This window comes from Pongo pygmaeus, chromosome 7 (genome assembly GCF_028885625.2).
Source record: "Pongo pygmaeus isolate AG05252 chromosome 7, NHGRI_mPonPyg2-v2.0_pri, whole genome shotgun sequence".
In the NCBI taxonomy this organism is placed as follows: domain Eukaryota; kingdom Metazoa; phylum Chordata; class Mammalia; order Primates; family Hominidae; genus Pongo; species Pongo pygmaeus.
The window spans coordinates 27,561,116-27,581,115 of record NC_072380.2 but is presented as its reverse complement, the minus strand read 5'-3'; the positions used below and the strand labels follow the sequence as shown (position 1 = coordinate 27,581,115).

The window sequence follows — 20,000 nt, the reverse complement described above, 5'->3', positions numbered from 1 at the left end:
TTGATCTCTGTCCAACATGAACACAATCGGTTTCTTCCAGGGCTTGGCTCACAGTCCCCATTCTCCCCCAAAGGGCAGGTCAAACAAACAAAACAAACCGCAAAGCAAATGGGACAATTTTAATTCAACCACAAGTCAAATAGAAAGAAGTTAAAAGAATGTTTATGCAAACACGCGAGAAAAGAAGGGTGCAGATGAGAATGGGGGTTGGGAAGAGAAAGAGGAAGAGTAAGAAAAGAGGGAAAAGAAGAAAGAAAGGGAAAGTAAAGGAAGAAAGAGAAAGAGGGGCAGGAAGACAGCGGATTTGGCCCAAGGTCCTATCTTGGCCGCATCTCTCTGCTTCTTCCCTCTGATGCTTGGTTTGTTGGCAACACAGCATCCTGTGCCTGGACTCCCAGTTAGCTTGTTCTTGGACTGTGCCCCAGGTCCTCCCTCAGGAGGGCACATGCTGCCAGTCCAGACCAAACTCACATTAAATAAATTTCAATATACACTGTACAAGAACGCCAGGTCCATCCCTCATCTCACTGGCTGCCTGACCCCCAAAACAAAGCTCCTCCCCAGCTTCTCTGTGCATCAAGGGACATCTGAGGGCCGAAGAGGAAGGAAAGGAATAGCTTGGTTCCCAAATCGGCCTGCCACGTCCTTATATAAAGCTAGGGGCACCACGTGACACACCCCCACCCCCAGGAGCCCCCTGCATGGACCAGGCTGGCTTAGGGAGGAGTGGCCAGGCAGCAGCGGTGCCCCCTCTGAGCCATCTTTGTCACCCTCACCCTGTGTCCATAGCCCAGAGTCCCCTCTGTCCAGCTGCAGCCTGAGCAGTACAGCCTGGGGTAGGGGTGGGGAGAGGGGGTCGTGCAAAGTGGCAAGGGAAGGTGACTCCCCTTGGCCTTCCCCCTGGAAGACCCACATGACCAACAGCAAGGCAGGGGAGGTACATGGCAGGCAGGGGCGGAAGATGCAGGCAGGTGGCCCCCACCCTCCGTCACTCTGCAGGTGGGTGGGCCAGATTGGCCAGAACCTTAGCCTGGTCCACAGCGTCGAGCAGGTTCTTGGCGTCCACGGCCAGGGTGTGTGAAGCCGTCAGCATCTGCCTCTTGCACTCCTCACTCAGGGAAGTCACGGCGTTCTGCTGCGCCAGCCGCATCTTGTTGATGAGCTCTGCCAGGTCTTTGTTGAGCAGTTTCTGGGTGCCCTCGATCTGTAGGAAGATCACACAGGACAGGTTGAGAGGCCACAAAGTCTGTGCCTGGAGGATACGGAAGCCACAGAGGTGTCCACCTGCATGCTGGCCAAGGCAATCAGAAGTTCCCTGGAAGCAAATCAGACCTAGGAGTGGGCTGAATGCAACACCCCGTGCAGGGTCGAGTCAGGTCTGCAAGGACTGACATCACAGACATCTCAGAACCCAGCCGACCCTGTGTAAGCCCAGCCTGACCGTCCCTTCATGTCCCTTCATGGAAACATCCCCTCATACTTTCTAAAATGCGAATCTGATCTTTTTTTTTTTTTTTTTTTTTTTGAGACTGAGTTTTGCTCCTGTCGCCCAGGCTGGAGTGCAGTGGTGTAATTTCAACTCACTGCAATGCCCGCCTCCTGGGTTCCAACAATTCTCCGACTTCAGCCTCCCGAGTAGCTGGGATTACAGGCACCTGCCATTATGCCTGGCTAATTTTTGTATTTTTAGTAGAGATGGGGTTTCACCATGTTGGCCAGGCTGGTCTCGAACTCCTGACCTCAGGTGATCCTCCGACCTTGGCCTCCCATAGTGCTGAGATTATAGGTGTGAGCCACCGCACCCAGCCATCCACTGAAGGCTTGAACCCCTCAAAATCATCCATGGGGTTGGAATCAACTTCTTCCAAATGGTCAATGATATTTTGACCTCTTCCCATGAATCACAAATGTTCCTAATATTATCTAGAATGGTAAATCCTTTCCAAAATATTTTCAATGAACTTTGGCCAGATCCATAAGAGAAATCACTGTCTATGGCAGCTATGGCCTTAGAAATGTATTTCTTAAATAATAGAAGTTGAAAGTAGAAATTACTCCTTGATCGATGGGCTGTAGAATGGATGCAGTGAAAACATTAATCTCCTCCTATATCTCCATCTTGAGTAGATGCACTGTCAATGAGTAGTAATATTTGAAGATAATCTTTTTTTTCTGAGTAGTAAACCTCAACAGTAGATTTAGCTTAATTCTTAAGGGTCCTAAAATTTTCAGAATGGCCAATGAGCACTGGCTTCAACCGGCATTAGCCCCTAACAAGAGAGTCAACCTGTCCTTTGAAGCTTTGAAGCCAGGCATTGACTTCTCCTCTAGCTATGAAAGTCCTAGATGGCATCTGCTTCCAACAGAAAGTTGTTCATCTACATTGAAAAATCTGTGGTTTAGTGGAGCCATCTTCATCAATGATCTTAGCTGGGTCTTCTAGAGGACTTGCAGCTTCTCCATCAGCACTTGCTCCTTCACCTTCACTTTTATGTTACAGAGGTGATTTCTTTCCTTGAGCCTCATGAATCAACACCTGCTAGCTTCCAACTTTTCTTCTGCAACTTCCTGAACCTCTCTCAGCCTTCATAGAATTGAAGGGCTTGCTCTGGATTAGGTTTCGGCATAAGGGGATGTTGTGGCTGGCTTGATCTTCTATCCAGACCACTCCAACTTTCTCCATATCAGCAATAAGGCTGTTTCACTTTCTTATCATTCATGTGTTCACTGGAGTAGCTAACTTTTCCTTTGCATTCACAACGTGGCTAACTGGCAGAAGAGGCCTATCTTTTGGCCTATCTTGGTTTTCAACACGGCTTCCTCACTCAGCTTAATCATTTCTAGCTTTTGATTTAAAGTGAGAGGTGGGCGACTCTTCCTTTTACTTGAACATGCAGAGACCACTGTAGGGTTATTAATTGGTCTAATTTCAATATTGTTGTGTCCCAGGGAAAAGGGAGGCCCAAGGAGAGGATAGGGAAATGGATGGTCAGAGGAGCAGTCAGAACACACACAACATTTATTGATAAGTCTTATGTGGGCACAGTTTATGATGGCCCCTCAAAACGATTACAATACTAACATTGCTGATCACCAATTACCAATTACCAACCATAGCAGTTATAGTCATAATGAAAAAGTTTGAAATATTGTGAGAATTACCAAAATGTGACAGAGACACAAAGTGAGCATGTGCTGTTGGAAAAATGGCACCAATAGGCTTGCTCATTGTAGGGTTGCCACAAATGTTCAATTTGTAAAAAATGAAATATCTGGGAAGTGCAATTAAAGCAAAGTGCAATAAAATGAGGTGTGCCTGTTCATAGCTGGTGCTCAAGAGTTATTTACAAATGAAGTAGATGAATGAATGGGTTGGCATCCCAAGGGTAAGGAGCTCTTAAATGAGACAAGACAGCCCCACAGCCCCACCTAGGGCTCCTGTATGTGTTGTCACTGCCCCTGAGAGAGAGGCCAGAAATTGGCCCAAACTCTCCTGCCTTCTCCTTCCTTAGGCAGCCAACAGTAGGGACAGTGGCAGGATGTGGTAGTCATCTGTGCCACAGGGCTGGCCGCTGGGAGGCAGGGGATCAAAGGGCTCCAAACGGACAACCAACAAATGTCCCATGGCACTGTATTGTGTGCCTATGGCTTTGGCAACAAATTACCAGAAATTTAGTGGTGCAAAACGACACAGATTTATTGTCTTATAGTTCTGAAGGGCAGAAGTCTGAAGTGGGTCCAACTGAGCTAAAGTCAAGGTGGCCACAGGGCTGGTTCTTCCTGGAGGCTCCAGAGGAGACCTGTTCCCTGCCTTCTCCAGCTCTGACAGGCTGCCGCCTTCCTTGGCCTGCAGCCTCCTTTATCCATCACGTCTGTCACTCTGACCATGTGTCTCTTGTCACACACTGCCTCCCTCTTATTTTATTTATTATTTTGAGATAGGGTGTCGCTGTTACCCAGGCTGGAGTGCAGTGGTATGACCACGGCTCATTGCAGCCTCCACCTCCCAGGCTCAGTCTATCCTCCCACCTCAGCCTTCTGAGCAGCTGGGACTACAGGCATAGGCCACCATGCCCAGCTAATTTTTGTATGGTTTTGCCATGTTGACCAGGCTGGTCTCAAACTCCGGAGCTCAAGCAATTCACCTGCCTTGGCCTCCCAAAGGGTTGACACTATAGATGTGAGTTGCTACACCCAGCCAGTGTTGTCACAGAGATCCCTGTAAGATCAGGACCCCTGATCCCGGGATCCCTGTGACAACACTGGGCCCAGTCTGATAACTGAGAACAATCTTCCAATCTCAAGGTCCTTAACTTTATCACATTTGCAAAGTCTCTTTTGCCAGGGAAGGTGGCATGTTTCCGTGTGCCAGGGCTTAGGATGTGGACATCTTTGGGGGCCTTTACTTTCCCTACCACAGGTACCATCTCGTGAAGCACCAAGACTCTTGTTTTGATTTTCAGTGATTGTTTCTCATTTAAATAAAGAAAATCAGATTAAATAATTAAATAAAACTTAAGTGCTATTTCTATGACACATCCATGTTAATCTTAACACAGACGGCAAGGCAACCAGACAAACGATAAAAGGAGGGAGGAAAGGAAGGTGTGTCCCCTTTAGCATAAGCTCAGAAAGAATTCACTGCCATCATCTGGAGACCTGAACTAGGAAATCCCCGCTAGCCTCTGGCCAGGTCCCTGGGTGCCCTCTCAGCCCTCTGGTGGTAGTTGATGGGATAAGCCACATAGAACTCACCTGGTGGGGACTCAGTGGACAGACATGAGGTTGCCCAGGCAGCCCTCATGAGCCTCTGATGGAAGCATAAGCAGGAACAGGTGGGGGTGCAGGAGCAAAGCGACAGCCTATGGCGCTGTCTGGGATGGGACGCTCACCTCTGTCCGTGAAGACGACGGCAAGGAAGGCAGGAGATCGTCCACGCTCCCGATGAGCTTCCGCAGGGTCAGCCCCACATTCTAGGGAGAGAAAGGGGCAGGATGGCTGCCACTCCTGGCTATTAGAGAGAGCCAGGTTTCCCCTGGGGAGAGCTTTCCTGGGGTGGTGCTTGCCCCCCGTGAGCGGCCCTGGCCCAGCTTGCTCTAAGAGGATCTGCTGGGCCAGCCAACAGGAAGCGCAGTCCCCCTTCCTTCCAGGGCGGAGTTGAGCCGCCTCCACCTCCCCAACCCAGCCCTGCTCTCACCTTCACCACCACCACGTAGCCCTCGGGGGGCAGCTGACAGAGCTCATTCTTGAGCTCCAGCACGGCCCGCACCAGCTCCATGACATTGAGGTACACCAAGTCATCGGTCCGGTCCAGGTTAGCTGTGGGCTGGATGGACTGAGGGGAAGACGCAGGTGGCCAGTGAGTGGGGGAGAGCCAGGGGCACCGCAAGATTCTCTCCTGGGCAGGCACTACTGCGGCCAACTCCACCACCAGCCCGATTTGAAAGGACTCTTCTTTAGAATAATCGTGCCCTGTCCCAGGGTGCATTGCCCCTGTCCACTTCTGGGGCAGTTTCCAGCCAGGGAGCCTTAACAGAATACTAGTGGTAGCCTCACAACAGACTATTAGAACCACCACCTGGACATAGGGTGCAGGCAGGCTTTTTTTCTTTGAAGAGACAGGGTCTCACTCTGTTGCCCAGGCTGGAGTATAATGGCACAGTCATAGCTCACTGCTGCCTTGATCTCCTGGGTTCAAGCAATCCTCCTGCCTCAGTCTCCTGAGTAGCAGACATGCCACCAAGTCCAGCTAATCTTTTAAAAAAAATTTTGGTAAAGATGGGTTCTTGCTACATTGCCCAGGCTGGTCTTGAACTCCTGGGCTCCAGCGATGCTCCTGCTGTGGCCTCCCAGGGTGCTGGGATTATAGGTGTGAGCCACTGCACCTGGCCTGTGCAGAGAGTTTCAAAGCTCCTTGGGTGATTTTAATGGACGCCCAAGGCTGAGAACCACTGTTCCAGAGGAAAGAAAGCCAGCACCACCCCAGATGGCTGTAAGGACAATGGGTGCTGGAAACCAAGCGAGGAGGCTCAGAAGAGGGAGGAAGCCCACACCCCTTTCCCTGAAGCTGGGCCAGGGAGCTCTACTCCAAGTCTGGGAGGGGGATGGAGGGTGGGAGATTGGTTCTTCCTCTTGCTTTTTCGTGAATTCGCTGTGCGGTCTCAGGCAAAGCACCCCGCCACCACCACCCCCGCCCCGCCACCCGCCCCCTAACCCTGGGCTTCATCTGTATCATGAGGACACTGAACTGGATTCTATCTGAGAACTGTGAAGCTTTCATAGTCCATGGTCTTCAGTCTTGTGCAACTCTCACTCTCATTTATCAGTTTCAGCAGAGCCAACACATACCTGTGCGCCCAACCTCGGGGGCTTCTGTGGAGGCCCGGTGAACTCCACTGCAATAAAAAGAGCAGCAAGTTGGGGGCAGTTCTCAGCACTCCAACCCTTCCCTTCGTACCTGCTGACATCAAATGAGCCCCCTCCCTTCTACCACCAGGAGACTTCAGGGAAATTAACTCTGAATCCAGGAAGCGGGCAGGGGAAGGAACCTCCTGGTCTCCCTGGTTTTTCAGTGGTCAAGGACAGCACTGTTGTCCCTTTTATAGGAAGAAAAAGGCAAAGTCCCAGCAAGATGGTGGGATTGCAGTGGTGCCCCAGCTCTGGCTTGGGCTTCCTGCCTGATGGACACCAGGCCTGAGGAACAGTACTGGGTGATCTGAAAGGAAGAAACCTCTCTCTCTGAAGCCAGCAGGTGTCTGTGGTGCCCCCGCCCTGGGGAGACGCAGCTCATGGGGTAAATTTGTGTGGATTCTCTAATGGTTTTCCCAGAGTGTTGGGGCTGAAGGAAGCAAAACTGCAGCAGAAACATGCTATGCACTCCCATTTTGAAGAGCAAAGACACACACAAGTCCACTCAGCACACTTCGTTTTTTTTGAGGCAGGGCTTGCACCGAGGCTGGAGCACAGTGGTGTGATCACAGCTCACCCTTCTAGGCTCAGGCAATCCTCCTGCCTCGGCCTCCTGAGCAGCTGGGCTTGCAGGCATGCATCACCACGCCTAATTTTCTTAATTTTTTGTAGAGATGGGGTCTTGCTATGTTGCCCAAGCTAGTCTCAAACTCCTGGGCTCAAGTGACCCTCCCACCTCATCTTCCCAAAGTGCTGGGATTACAGGTGTGAGCCATCACACCTGGCCTTCTATTCTCACCTCTGCCACCAAAGAGTTCTGTGACCACCCCAGGCAGCTCACACTCCCAGAGCCTTAATTTTCATTTGTAAGATAAGAGGGTGAGCTCAGAAGGGACCCTAAAGTCAGAAGGCTTGGGTTCAAATCTGAACTTTGCCAATTATTAGCTGTGTGACTTTGGACAAGTTACATAACCACCCTGTGCCTCAGAAGATAATAAATGGTCCCAGGCCCATGCCTGACTTGTGTCCAGTTCTCTGTGACTGCTGTCATCATCCTCCTCCTCAATACCACCCCTGCATGTCCCAGGCTTACTTCTGGCTCTTCCCTCCCTGCCTGCAACAGGGTCTTCTGGAGAGAGCCTGAGGGCTCAGCTGCCCCTCCCACTTTCTCTCCTCTGTCCCTCAGGCCTACAGAAGATGAATCTGAACTGGGAGAGGCAGGTGGCACTGCTTAACTTTTCCCACAGGAGCCTCCGACAGAGCAGGAAATAAGGAAGAGAGAATTCCCAACTCCTCCAAACTAATGCAGGAGGGGGATGATCTGAGGAGGGGCCTGAGGATGTGGCTGCTGAGAGAGAGAACGGCAGGGTGCTGGGCAGGGAGAGGAATGCGGTGGAGGGAGCGGAGGGGAAGCTGGCCTGCCCCACATGCTCTGAATTAAATCATGGCCGATGCTGCAGGGAATGCAGACAGACTGCAGCTCCCTGTCCTGGGCGGTGGGCAAGGATGGTGGCTCTGCACAAGGTGCCAAGAGGAAACCCCCCAAAGAAGGGCGGGAACACTCACTGTAGCCGACCTCCTTCTCTGGCGTCTGGAGGAAGGAGGAAAGAGAACAGGAATGTCACTCATGTGGCTCTGGAGACAACTCCCTCCCTGGTTACCCATTCCCCAGTCCCTCCACTGTGTGTTTAGAGATTACAGCCATGGGGTCGGGGGTGCTTCTGGGAGCAGCTCGTGACCCAAAGTGACCTTTCTGGGAGGCCGAGGGGCCCTGGGAAGGGCCACAGACAGCGCTAAGGGCACAATCACAGGAGAGTTCAGGAAAAAGGCCATGTAGGGGTTGGCAGAAAAGGAAAAGACACCCTCCCAACATGGAAAGCCACTGAGGAGGAGCTGGGCAGGCCTGGGGGTAGGAGCAAGTCAGGGGGCGTGCTATGGTGGGTGAGGCCTTCCCAGGCCGTGGCATGAAGGAGGCTGCCTCTCCTTGTGACTCACCAATGGGGACTTATCATTCATATAAACCATGGGGTCCTGCAGAGGAAGAAACAAGAGCGAAGGACTTAGAATTCTGGAGCTGAAAGAAAGCACCAAGAATGCAGGGGACCCTTGCCCCAGCCACCTGGGGAGATAGAATAGGACACAGATGGGTGCAGAGCACCGACATCCTTCCTGGTGTGCTCACCAGGGACTTCTCCTCCTGCTTGAGCCACTGGTAGTCCTCCACCATCTGCTTCTGCTGTTTGTCCAGGATTTGCCGCATTTTGATCTTTTCAGCCTCCCACAGCTGCTGGGCCTCTTCTCGGCTGCTGGGTCGGATGAAATCCTCCTCCTGGGAGGACGGCAGAGAGAAGGGAGAGGATGCAATGAGCCCTGCTCTCAGACTCAGGGAAGGACAGTCCTCTGAAGAACCTCATGGCAGCTGCAAGCCTTGGCCTGGCCAGCTGCTTTTTTCTCCTAAGTTTGTTCTTAAACCCAGAGCTATATGTGCAGACAGTTACCGGGTATCAGCCCCGAGCATGTATCTGCATTGCAATGTGATACCAAACCCGAGAACCCATTGCTCAACGTGTGCTGTATTCAAATGATTACACGATCTGCTCATGATATTTTATCAAGTGACTGCCCTACTATTATCTCAGTGTTTGTGATGGTTGTTGTCATTTAATATATTTTAAAAAGAAAATCTATTAAAGTCTATTAAAATCTATTTTAAAATCTACTAAAAGCATCCAAAGGGTTTCCAAGGGGCTGGCTTTGCTTAGTTGGAGAGCATCACACCCTTCTGATGCTATCTCCACCTAAGGATCAAGATGGCACGTCTGGAAGCTTCGAGACACAGGGGTGCTGCCTCTAGCCTCATGGTGTGCAGTCCCATGTGTGTCCATGAATGAGCAGAGCCTGAGAGAACAAGCAACAGCATGCACCCACCAACCATGCCTTCCTATTAAGACATACTCTTTATTAAGATAATAGCTTGGGTTATTTAACTAAATGTTAGGAGAAATGCATGAGCTAAGGGATAAAATAAGGAACAAATGTTCATGAAATACAGCTCTATAGAGATAAGATAAATGCAATTATAGCTTGAGTTATTTAACCAATGATTAGAAGAAATTCATGAACTAATAGATAAAATGAAAAACAAAATTCAAAGAAATATAGCTTGATAGAGAGAAGATAAATGCTTCCTCTCCCTAGATCTAGTAATTTAACTCTTGCTTTAACTTACCTCTGGGGCTTTGGACCTATTCATAATTTTAGCTGCTAGTGCCTAAACAGAAAGTATTGCATGTCTTCCTATTTTCCTTCAATCTTCCCCCACGGTTCGTTTGTATAAATATCTGCTCAGTGCCTCTAAACTATTTTGCTCTTGTTGTGCTGCACATGGGGACCCTGGCCTCCTGGACAGATGGAGGAGGAATATTATTGGCATCCTCTTGATTGCACAAAGCCCAGGAGTTGCCTTTGCTAGGGCAGGATTCTTCTGTGACATCTAAGCTGGCAGGTCCCTCAGTTCCTTGCCTTTGAAGTGGTCATTTGCATACAAATCACTTGCAGAAGATGCTAACAATTATCTCTATCTACTTTTAGCAAGCAATAATTCCTACCAAGCCTCTTAAAAGAGTTTCCTCACTAAGCCCTACAAAACACCCTTGAATATTACAATGTGGTTTAAAAGTGGTTATATTGGGATGTTTTACTTAGTGCACACTGAGCTTCAATTACTAACCTCAATTTCTAAACACACGTTTCCCCACAAGTTAGGTTTCTTGCTGAAATATTCTTTATTCATTAATCTATTCAACAATTATTTATTAAGCAACTACTATGTGGCAGGGCTGGGTGCTGGGAGGACAGTGATTTTAAACTATACGATGTTCTTATTCTCATGGGGTTAAGTAAATACTAGTTAGACCAGGGCTCCTCAACCTCAGCACTATTGACATTTGGAGCCAGACAAGTCCTTATTTCCAGGGCAATTTCCTGTGCATTGTAGGATGCTTAGCAGCATCTCTGGCCTCCCCACAATACATGCCTATAGCACCTCCCTAGTTGTAACAAAAATGCCACCAGACATTGTCAAATGTCCTCTCAGAGGGAAAATAACTTAGCTGAGAGCCACTGAGCTAGACCTTATTTTAGGAAAACAAATTCCAGCATATAAGAACATTTTATAATCATGGAATTGATAAAAATAAAACAGGTTTTGTTGATCAGAGGCTGATACTCAAAAATGAGGACATTTTAAGACCATAAAAATCCCCAGTTAAATGTCAACACCTGCAGACACAATGGCATGGCTGCCCCAGGCCGTTGACAAATAGTGACAAACAGGAACTAAGTGTCAAAAGCTCTAAATATAGAGTTAGGGATTTCTGGATGTGAGAAAAATGTATGGGTTAAGGAAGAGTATGGTAAGTACCAGTGGAATGAGCTACTAGAATCAATAAAATTCTACAAGTATTTGTAAGTATTTGTAAGTTTATAAGTGTTGACAGAAGATTCCACCACTAAAATGCCTAGCATGCCCCAGGCCTGATCGTACCACGTATTTTAACAAACACAGATTAGGAGACATCCTGATGCCTTCCAATTTCATAATAAAACTCAAGAAGAAAAATGAACACTTAAAAAAATGGAATCTCTTTGGGGTTGGTTTTGCTGAAATGCACCTCCAATATTCTTATTAGGTAATGGATACTTACATTGCTAATTACATTCTAGTCTTAAAAGGAATTGGGTACTCACGGTGTTTTAAAATGACTCTTGTAAGTTGTGACACCTTCCACAATCTGGCTATGACCCATCTGTTGGCTTTATTTCCACATCCACAAGTACCCTTCCTGCTGTAGTCCAACAGTTCTTGCACTTGTCCTGTGGTTTCCCACCACTCAGTCTTGGCTCCTACTGAAGCCTCTGCCTCTTCCATTCCCTGAATCTCAGTTTCCTCCTGTCCACATCTTTCCCATCTTTCAAGGCCCAGCTTTTAAATAGAAGCTGGAAAGGGTTATCCTTCTCTCTGAACTCCCACTTTGTGGTACCCACAACCTTCTGGCTTGCATTACAGGTAAGTGTGCACCTGGTCTGATCCTTCTGGTCAACTGTAAGCGCTTTGAAAGCAGAGCCTCCCCCCTTCAGCACTGAGGACAGCGTCCAGCAATCACAGCAAGCCCTACTGTTTATTGAATTGTATTATTTTTATTTTATTTATTTTTATTTATTTTTGAGACAGGGTTTTGCTCTGTTGCCCAGGTTGGAGTGCAGTGGCGTGATCTTGGCTCACTGCAAGCTCTGCCTCCCAGGTTCAAGTGATCTCCTGCCTCAGCCTCCTGAGAAGCTAGGATTACAGGTGCACACTACCACAGCTGACTAATTTTTGGTATTTTTAGTAGAGATGCGGTTTCGCCATGATGGCCAGGCTGGTCTCAGACTCCTGACATCAAGTGATCCATCCACCTCGGCCTCCCAAAATGCTGGGATTACAGGCGTGAGCCACCACGCCTGGCCTTGAATTGTATTATTTTTAAAGCTCAATTGTGAGGTCTTCAAGAGAGAGATTGCTGCCATCCCAATGCTCGTATGGCATCCCACAGACTCCCTGATGAGTCAGGCTATAGAGCCACTCAGTAGAAAAACTGTTTTTCTGGGAACACCACCTCTGAATTTTTGTTAAATGCTTCCAAATGCTTTGTGATGAGCCTATTATACCTTCTCAGCATTCTACCTGGAAGAGACTTTCTCAGTGTTTCTGATCTGTGTCATAAAATGGAGCTTATATTTTTAACTTTTTTGGGTTTGTTTATTTAAAGACATGCTCATTATGTTCTTTTAGGCAGATTTTTCTTATGGCAATTACTTCTAAAGCCCTGATACAAAAGGTCTTTTTTCCTACTGCACAATCTCTTTATGGAACTGAACAAGGTCCTTGTGGAGAAGCAGGAACTGGACGAAGGCAATGCTACCCCTCAAATGTGCAAAATAGCTTCTTTCTAAAATAACACAATTTAAAGCAAAACTTACTAAAACAATCAATTATGAATAGAGAGTCAAAGGCAGGAGGGTGGAGGAACCGAACACAGCCTAAATTATAGCACATGCTTAAAAATGTAGTTTTATTATTGTTAAGCACATGCAAAGACAGAAATTGGTTAAATTAATATAAAAGAGAAAAACGAGGTAGGTCGGAGGAAAATTGATTTCACAAAAAATCTTAGTGCCTGGAATTCTAAGTTATCATGCTCATTTCAAAATTCTACTAAATTAAGCATAATGGCATGAAAGTAATATCAGCATACTTGCCTACATCTTCCAAATATATTATGATAAACATCTAATTTTTTTCAAAAAAATTTTTAGTTATGTTTAGTGAGCCTGAAATACTATGCATGCATGCAGAGTTAGAGCTAAAACAAGTGTTTTAGTTGGTTTAGTAAAATAGATCAAGTGTTCGTGGCAAGTGACCACTAGGGGCCATTTGTATGGAAGAAGGTGGTTGGTGACCAGTGGGCATCTGGTTATAAACAAAAGTGTCTTTTTCACACAAGACCTGACAATCAGAAGCCAGCCATGAAGCACTCCGGGCTTCACCAGCAGTTAACAATCCCCTGTGACAAAGAGCTGACAAGGGAGCTGGCTTAGGTCCCTGCTCTAGCCAGTTAATGAGACTGTATTCCCACTAGCCCTAAACTCCTTCTCACCCAGCAGCAGCCTGAACAAAAGCAGAAGGGGGAGCAGCCACAAGGAAGCCTTTCCTTTGGCTGACGAGAGATTTCACACCCAAAGCTATCAGTTAGGAAGGATACTCTCCAGCACCACTAAGCTGTGCTGTGCCCTGCCTAGGAGCCTCCATGCTGCCATGGATCCCCCTACTCCTGGGGCTCAGGAGAGGGAGAGATTTGTACATCTCTAGCCATAGCACCAGCATGGCCAAGGGCAGGTTAGGTCCAGCTGGTGTCCTCCAGAGCAGGGCCTGGTGTGGCCGCCAGCCTCTGATATGTTTGCAAAGGGAAGGAAGTCACAGAGTCCCACCTCGGTGGCCTGACTGGTGCATGTGAGCAGGGAGGGCCCTCCTGAGCTGAGGACGTGGGGTTTCCAGTGTCCCCGGCCACCTCCCTCCAGCAGCCTCCTCAGTCCGGGCAGGGACCAGCATGCAGAGCCCTCTTACCCGCATGCTGTGGCGTTTGAAGACATTGTGCCGGTGGAGAGGTGGGGTGTGCAGTGAGTTAACGGGAGATGGATACTCCATAGGGCTGGTGAGCGTAGGAGAGCTGGCACACAGACCCTCGGGAACCTATTCAGGAAGAGCAAAGAAGCACAAGGCACGGGACAAAGCGAGAAAGTAGACAATTCGCTGCTATAAACACGAGCACAAAGAAACCATGCATGAGCACCACAGGGGTTGGGGCTTGCTCTCCAGGAGTTAATAAAGAACATGACGTGGGCCTTCCATTTCTCTGAGAGAGATGGTGGAGCAGCACAGCCTCTCATTCATCCAACGTTCCCCCAAGATGCTCTGCACACAGTGGGGTCCATGCTGGTTACTGACCCACTGAGACCAGGGCTCTTCCTACAGGACTTTTCAGAAAACAGTTATGTTTCAGTTGCATTACAAACTGACTGATGTGGTTAACACACCAATTTATAGAGATATGTATGAATTATTTTTTAAAAATTCAGACAGGCTCTTGCTCTGTTGCCCAGGCTGGGATGCAGTGGTATGATCACAGCTCACTGCAGCCTTAAACTCTTGGCCTCAAGCGATCCTCTTGCCTCAGCCTCCCACATAGCTGGGACTACAGATGCATGCCACCATGCCTGCCTTGAATTTTTTTTTAATTAAAAAATAAGTATATTGCAATTTTATTGTATTACTCTTTGTTTTTAGAGATGGGGTCTCATTATATTGCCCAGGCTGGTCTCAAACTCCTGAGCTCAATGAATCCTCCCATCTCACCCTCCTTAGTAGCTGGGACTACAGGTGTGTGCCACTCCACCTAACTTCCTGTTTTAAATATTGCATATGGGTATATTTCTTTTTTTTCAGAACGATTTTTCCATCTTCTGAATCAGGCTTTCTCTTCACATGAAGAGGATTTATCTATTAGTCCTTAGATGGTCTTGTTCTGGCACTCAGGCATTTCCTTGAGAACAGATATAGGACCATGGGACACCGCCTTTCTATAAAGGGCACCAACTAAATGGACATTATTTCTGGTGGTTGAGGGGATCAATTTTTGAGCAGTGGCTCTGAGCTGGGGGATGCAAGAGAAGAAATAAGAGGAGACTGGACTCCCTCTCTCCTAGAGGCAAGACAGACATAGAACAGAGATGTTCAGGGTCAGGGACGCACAGCCTGGGAAAGAGTCATGGTTGGGGATAATGGAGCTGGGAGAAAGCTCAGGTAAAACCCTGCTGTCTCTTCAATGGCCACCCAGGTTCTGGATGGGGCCTCTTTGGGGAGTCCCATGGAGCCACTCCATTTGCTGGGAAATATTCCCTGGGATTCCTTCGGGAAGGAGGCCAGGGAGGCCTTACATGTGGGGAGAGAGCAGCAGGCAGGCACACAAAGAAGCAGATGCTGTAGACAGAGGGATGGGGCTTAAGGCAGGTCTTAGCTGAGCACAGCCTGGGAGAACTGCATTTTAATTCTTGTGATCTGAGTCTGCATTCTGTTCTGGGTGCCAAAGAAGAGTCAACCTAGGCCATCTCCATCACCCAAGTGGGTGACTGCTGCTCCTCTAAGGCACAAGAATGTAGTTTCAGGACCTGGATGAGAGGTAGACCTGAAGTTCCTGTCCTCTGGTTCTATCTTTACCTGGAACTGTAGTTTTGGAGCCAGGAGGTTGGTTTGTGGAGGGGGTCTGTACTTAGGTCGGCTGGGCTGGAGAGAGAACACAGATGGGTCAGTCTCTGTCCCTCTCCTTGAGTGAACACAACTCACCAAGGGGAACATCAGGTCAAAGACACCTCAGGCTTGTTCCAAAGGAAGGAAAGTTGAGGGACAAAGCTGTCATAAAACTCATTTTGCATCCATTTATTGAGCAATGATCATCTACTGAGTGGTGGAAGGTACAAAGAAGCCACCTCACTGCCCTCCTGGGGCTATGGCTAATTGGAGGGTTAATGATTGGTGCATGTGTCGCCTCCCTATACGTGGGAGCACCCGCCAAGTCAGAGCTCCAGAGCCACAGGCATGCAGAGGTAGGAGCTCACCAGGGGCTTGGGCATTCACAGAAGCTGCATGGAGGAGATGAACACTGAGCCAGGCCCGTGGGGAGGGGTGGGACATGCCAGGCAAGAGGGACAAGTGAGAAAAGGCCTTTGATGGGATCAGACATTGTTATGGACTGAATATTTGTCCCCCTTTTCAATTTGCATGTTGAAGCCTGAACCCCCAATGTGATAGCATTAAGGAAGTGCAGGTTTTTGGAGGTAATTAGGGTCAGATGAGGTTATGAGGATGGAGTCCATGATGGGATTAGTGCCCTTATAAGAAGAGAAAGAAAGACCACTCTGTGTCTGCCAGGTAAAAACACAGTGAGAAGGTGGTTGTCTGTAAGCCAGACAGAGAGCCCTCACAAGACACCAACACCTTGATCTTGGACTTCCCAGCCTCCAGAACTGTGAGAGATATACATCTACTGTTTAAGCCACTTGGTCTGTGGTCTTTTGTTGCAGCAGCTCCAGTTGACTAAGACAGGCATGGCCTCTCAGACCCACCCACCTAATGGCAGCAGGGCCCTGCCTGGCTCCTGAGCTCAGGGTGGCCATGGGGTGTATAGATGTAGGGACTGGACCTAAAAGACCCAGGATACTTCCCATCCATGTGTCCTCAGGGGGATCTCATTTGTTCCTAAGAAAACACCTAGAAGAGAAGCCCAGCCCCTCAGGGGACACCTTTGAGGAATGATTCTTGACCCAGCTATCCCACAAGGTGGATGCTATCTCCAAGTCCACCTGCCAGGGCACTGATGTGACACGCTGACAGTGATGGTGGATGCTGGGTGAAGGACTGAGAGAGGGCTGTAGGGGCATCCTGCCTGTGCAGTAAGGGGGACATGGATCAGACAGGGACCTGGCTTTGCTTTGACGCACAGGACTTATGAGGCCATGGCTTGGCTTACCTTGGGTGGGGGTTCCTGGAAGGTTGTGGGCTCCAAGATTTTGGGGGTTCGGTAGCGAGCATTCCTCTCTTGCTCCATGACAATGTCTTTCTCCATCTGATAAACGTCACTGCAGGGAGTCAGGTCAGATAAGGAGAGAAACAAGGTCAAAGTGAGATGCTCCTTGGGGCTCCTCTTTGTACTCCGTGGAGGCCCAGAGAGGCCTGGGCAAGGCTGCTAGGTCCCATTTCCGTTTCAATCTCCACTGCAGAGTGGCCTGGGGAGAGCCCCCTGAGACAGGCTTGGATATGGGCCCTGAGGCCACACTGAGGTTGGGAGCATCACAGGAATGGATCCAAGGTGGAAAAGCATCCTTGGTGAGCCAGTCCCAGCCCAAACACGCAGCGGGAGCCTGACTGCAGCCCCACTCCTCAGGCCTTTTGCCCTCCTGGGCTTGTGATTGGCACCAAACCCCTATGTAGATTTCCAAAGTCCCAGCCAACTTCATGGCCCTGGCCTAGAATCAACATCTCCTATTTCTCATGAAACATCCCCCAGCGCATCCCTGGCGTGTGCTAAAGAGGCATGTGGGTTCACTCTTAGGCTAGCCATGTGCGCGCCTCTCACCTTTCTTACCCAATCCAGTGCTCATAACCTGGAATCACAGACCCCAGAGGACTCTGGAATTATTACTGCCCATGAATCCACATGTTCATATGGGTAGCAAGTATTATATACTACTGAAATGTGACACTTAATACTATATTTTCAAGTGTGTATATATTTAATTATGTATAATCAAAATGCATTATATAGCCCACTACATTTTGTTCAGCAAAAGATTTTAAAAATATAACTATTGTTACACAGAGACACTCAAAGTTTGACATTAAAAGGGCCTTTCCTCCCTGGAACGGTTAGGAAACACTGATCAAATCCCTTCTGAACTCTAAGGAGGAAGTGTCAGGTGGTAGTCTGAGGAAGCAACCTGGGGTCTTCTGAGTCTTTCAGTGTTTTCCAGATCACACCAGAAACCTGTTCCCACCTCCACTTGCAGCGGAGGTCTGGCCAATGCCTCTGATGGGAACACCTCTCAGCCCAGGAGATGACGGAAACACCTCTCAGCCCAGGAGAGGCACCTGCACAGCTCCCTGTGGCTCTCAAGGCCACAGAGTGATCAGGACTCCCAGCTCCATCCCCCCAAGGCTTTTACCCTCCCAAATTACACCCTTCAAATACTTTTATCCTGCAGCCCTTTGGCTTCTCAAACCTCCCATACAAGGGACCAACAGAGGAGTCTAGAATTAACTGGGAGGCTCACTGAAGGGACAGACAGGAACAGAGAGGCCTTTTAAGCCAGAGGTTTTGCAGATGATGCTGAAGGCCCTGCTCCACAGAAAACATGCAGGGTCGCCCCCAGTGCCCCTGGCCTGGGCATTGCTGGCATCCCCCGGGGTGCCTCCCCACCAGGCAGTTTTCAGGGACTGTTTTCTTGCCCTAAACTCAAACAAGGCATGTTGACTACAGTATTTAAAATCAGTATTAAAATACAGTATTAAAAATATTTTTCAAGTCAATTAAGTTCCAGACTCCCTAAAATAGGGTTCAGCAAAAAAGCGCCCAGAGGGCAAATCTGGCCTTTCATCTATTTTTGTATGGCCCTAAATGAAGAATGGTTTTCACATTGTTTCAATGACTGAAAAAAATTAAAAGACAAAAAATATTTCATGACACATGAAAATTATTTGAAATTCAAATTTCAGCATCCAAAATGGTGTTTCACTGGAGCCCAGCTACACCCATTCATCGATGTATTGTCTATGGCTGTTTTTGAGCTAAGAGAGTTAGCAGTTTTGGCAGAGACTTGCATAAACAGCAAAGCCCCAAATATTTACTATTTGGCCCTTTATAGAAAATGCTTACTGACTCCCACCCCAGAGGAAACCAAAAGAAGTCAGATATCCCACAGGAGGGCTAATGGCAGGCTTGCCACCAAGAAAACTGGAGGACCCTGAACCTCTGAAACAGATGACCTTCTTCCCCAGTGACATCCCCAGACCTAGGGAATCACGGCTCCTGGGCACCGACGGGCCCTCAGGTCCCTTATCCCCCATTCAGAAGGGAGAGGTGGCCCCTGGGTCATAGTCTTGATAACAGGTCAAAGATCACTCCCTTCCTTGCTATCTGGGAGGAAAGATCAAAGTCGAGAGACAAGGCGAGAGGAAAGCAGGTAGGATGCCTCAACATCACAAAGATCACAGGCACTTTGATGAGAGTCTGGCTCAGGCTTTTGAGTCTAACCTAGAAAATATTTTCTGAGCACATCCTTTGAACAAGGCTCTGTGCTCTGTGTTGACAGATGCCCAGATGAGTCAGGCTTCCCCAGGGCTGCCTTATGTCTGAGCTCATATCTGACAGTGAACCTGGCTTCAGCCTCCCGTCCTTGACCCTGGCCCGTCTTGTTTAGGGAGATGTGGTGCAAACCTCTCTGTGTGCTGGTCTTGCTCCCCGGTGCAGCCGGGTGGGGCCCCAGCCCACAGCCCACACTCCACGCTCACCTGAGGCTGCACACCAGCTCGGTGAAGCGGGGCCGGTCACTGGGGTCGTAGTCCCAGCAGCGGGTCATGAGGGTATAAAGGACCGGTGGACAGAGGTCAGGCTTGGGCAGCCGGTCCCCTTTCTCCAGCACCCCGATGACATCCTTGTTCTCCAGCCAGAAGAAGGGCTGCTTCCCAAAGCTCAGGATCTCCCACATGCACACAGCTGGGGTGGAAGGGAGCATCAGGCCCTGGGTAGGGGAGACCAGTCCCTCCCACCCAGAAACACCATCGCCATTAGCACTCAGTCTCGGCCAGGAGCAGCTCCTGTGGTCCTTCCTCCCCCTCCAGCACCCTGGGGTCCTGCCTACTACGGTGGTCTGCCCGAGGGACAAATGACCTACATCTGCAGTAAGTGACCTAAGGCCTTGCTCCCTAGACCCCTGTCAGGGTGCTGCAGGATCAAGAGGTGGCAGTCATGGCAAGTCATTGGGACCACAAGTGTCTTCTCTTAGGAGGGAGGGGAGCCACTCCTTAGTAAAGCTAGAATTGGAAGCCTCGCACCAACACTTGGTGCCTGTGTGATTGAGGGCAGGCTCCTGACTCATCTGAGCCTCAGTTTTCTTAACAGGAAAATGAGAGTAATAATAATATTCTACAGGGTTGACTGTGGGAGCACTAAGTGAGATGGTCTGCAGGAGGTGTTCCGTAAGGGGCTGTCTCTCTACACCTGCCTTTGCTCTCTCTCCTTCCTGTACCTCTCTCAGAATAAGTCACAGAGTTTCGTCTTAGTTTCTGGGGCTGGTAGGTGGAGCACACCTGTCACAAGAGCCTCTTCCAGGAAGATGAGCCTGCACAGCCCAGGCCAGTCCTTAGCCTGGGTCACTCCCCTTCCTACCCCTACTGGCCTCCCCACCTCTGAGACTTCTCAGTGGCCACAGCAAAATACAAC

At 48.9% G+C, this 20,000-nt stretch overlaps 1 protein-coding gene across 4 annotated transcripts in view; it reads right to left on the bottom strand.

Moving 5' to 3' along the window:
• Nucleotides 1–104: 104 nt before the first annotated feature.
• Nucleotides 105–20,000, bottom strand: part of PTK2B (protein tyrosine kinase 2 beta) — a 135,792-nt gene continuing 115,896 nt past the window's right edge. For 3 of the 4 annotated variants that reach the window (XM_054499809.2, XM_054499811.2, XM_054499810.2), the window contains exons 21-31: nucleotides 19,070–19,274; nucleotides 16,533–16,641; nucleotides 15,224–15,289; nucleotides 13,574–13,699; nucleotides 8,591–8,737; nucleotides 8,404–8,439; nucleotides 7,975–7,999; nucleotides 6,349–6,395; nucleotides 5,198–5,335; nucleotides 4,893–4,973; nucleotides 105–1,204 (exon numbers count right to left, since the gene is read on the bottom strand). In XM_054499809.2, the coding sequence (XP_054355784.1) occupies nucleotides 989–1,204; nucleotides 4,893–4,973; nucleotides 5,198–5,335; nucleotides 6,349–6,395; nucleotides 7,975–7,999; nucleotides 8,404–8,439; nucleotides 8,591–8,737; nucleotides 13,574–13,699; nucleotides 15,224–15,289; nucleotides 16,533–16,641; nucleotides 19,070–19,274 (1,196 nt within the window). In that variant the 3' untranslated portion in view covers nucleotides 105–988. The remainder of the gene's footprint in view (nucleotides 1,205–4,892; nucleotides 4,974–5,197; nucleotides 5,336–6,348; nucleotides 6,396–7,974; nucleotides 8,000–8,403; nucleotides 8,440–8,590; nucleotides 8,738–13,573; nucleotides 13,700–15,223; nucleotides 15,290–16,532; nucleotides 16,642–19,069; nucleotides 19,275–20,000) is intronic. The other variant, XM_054499812.2, reaches the window with a different exon arrangement.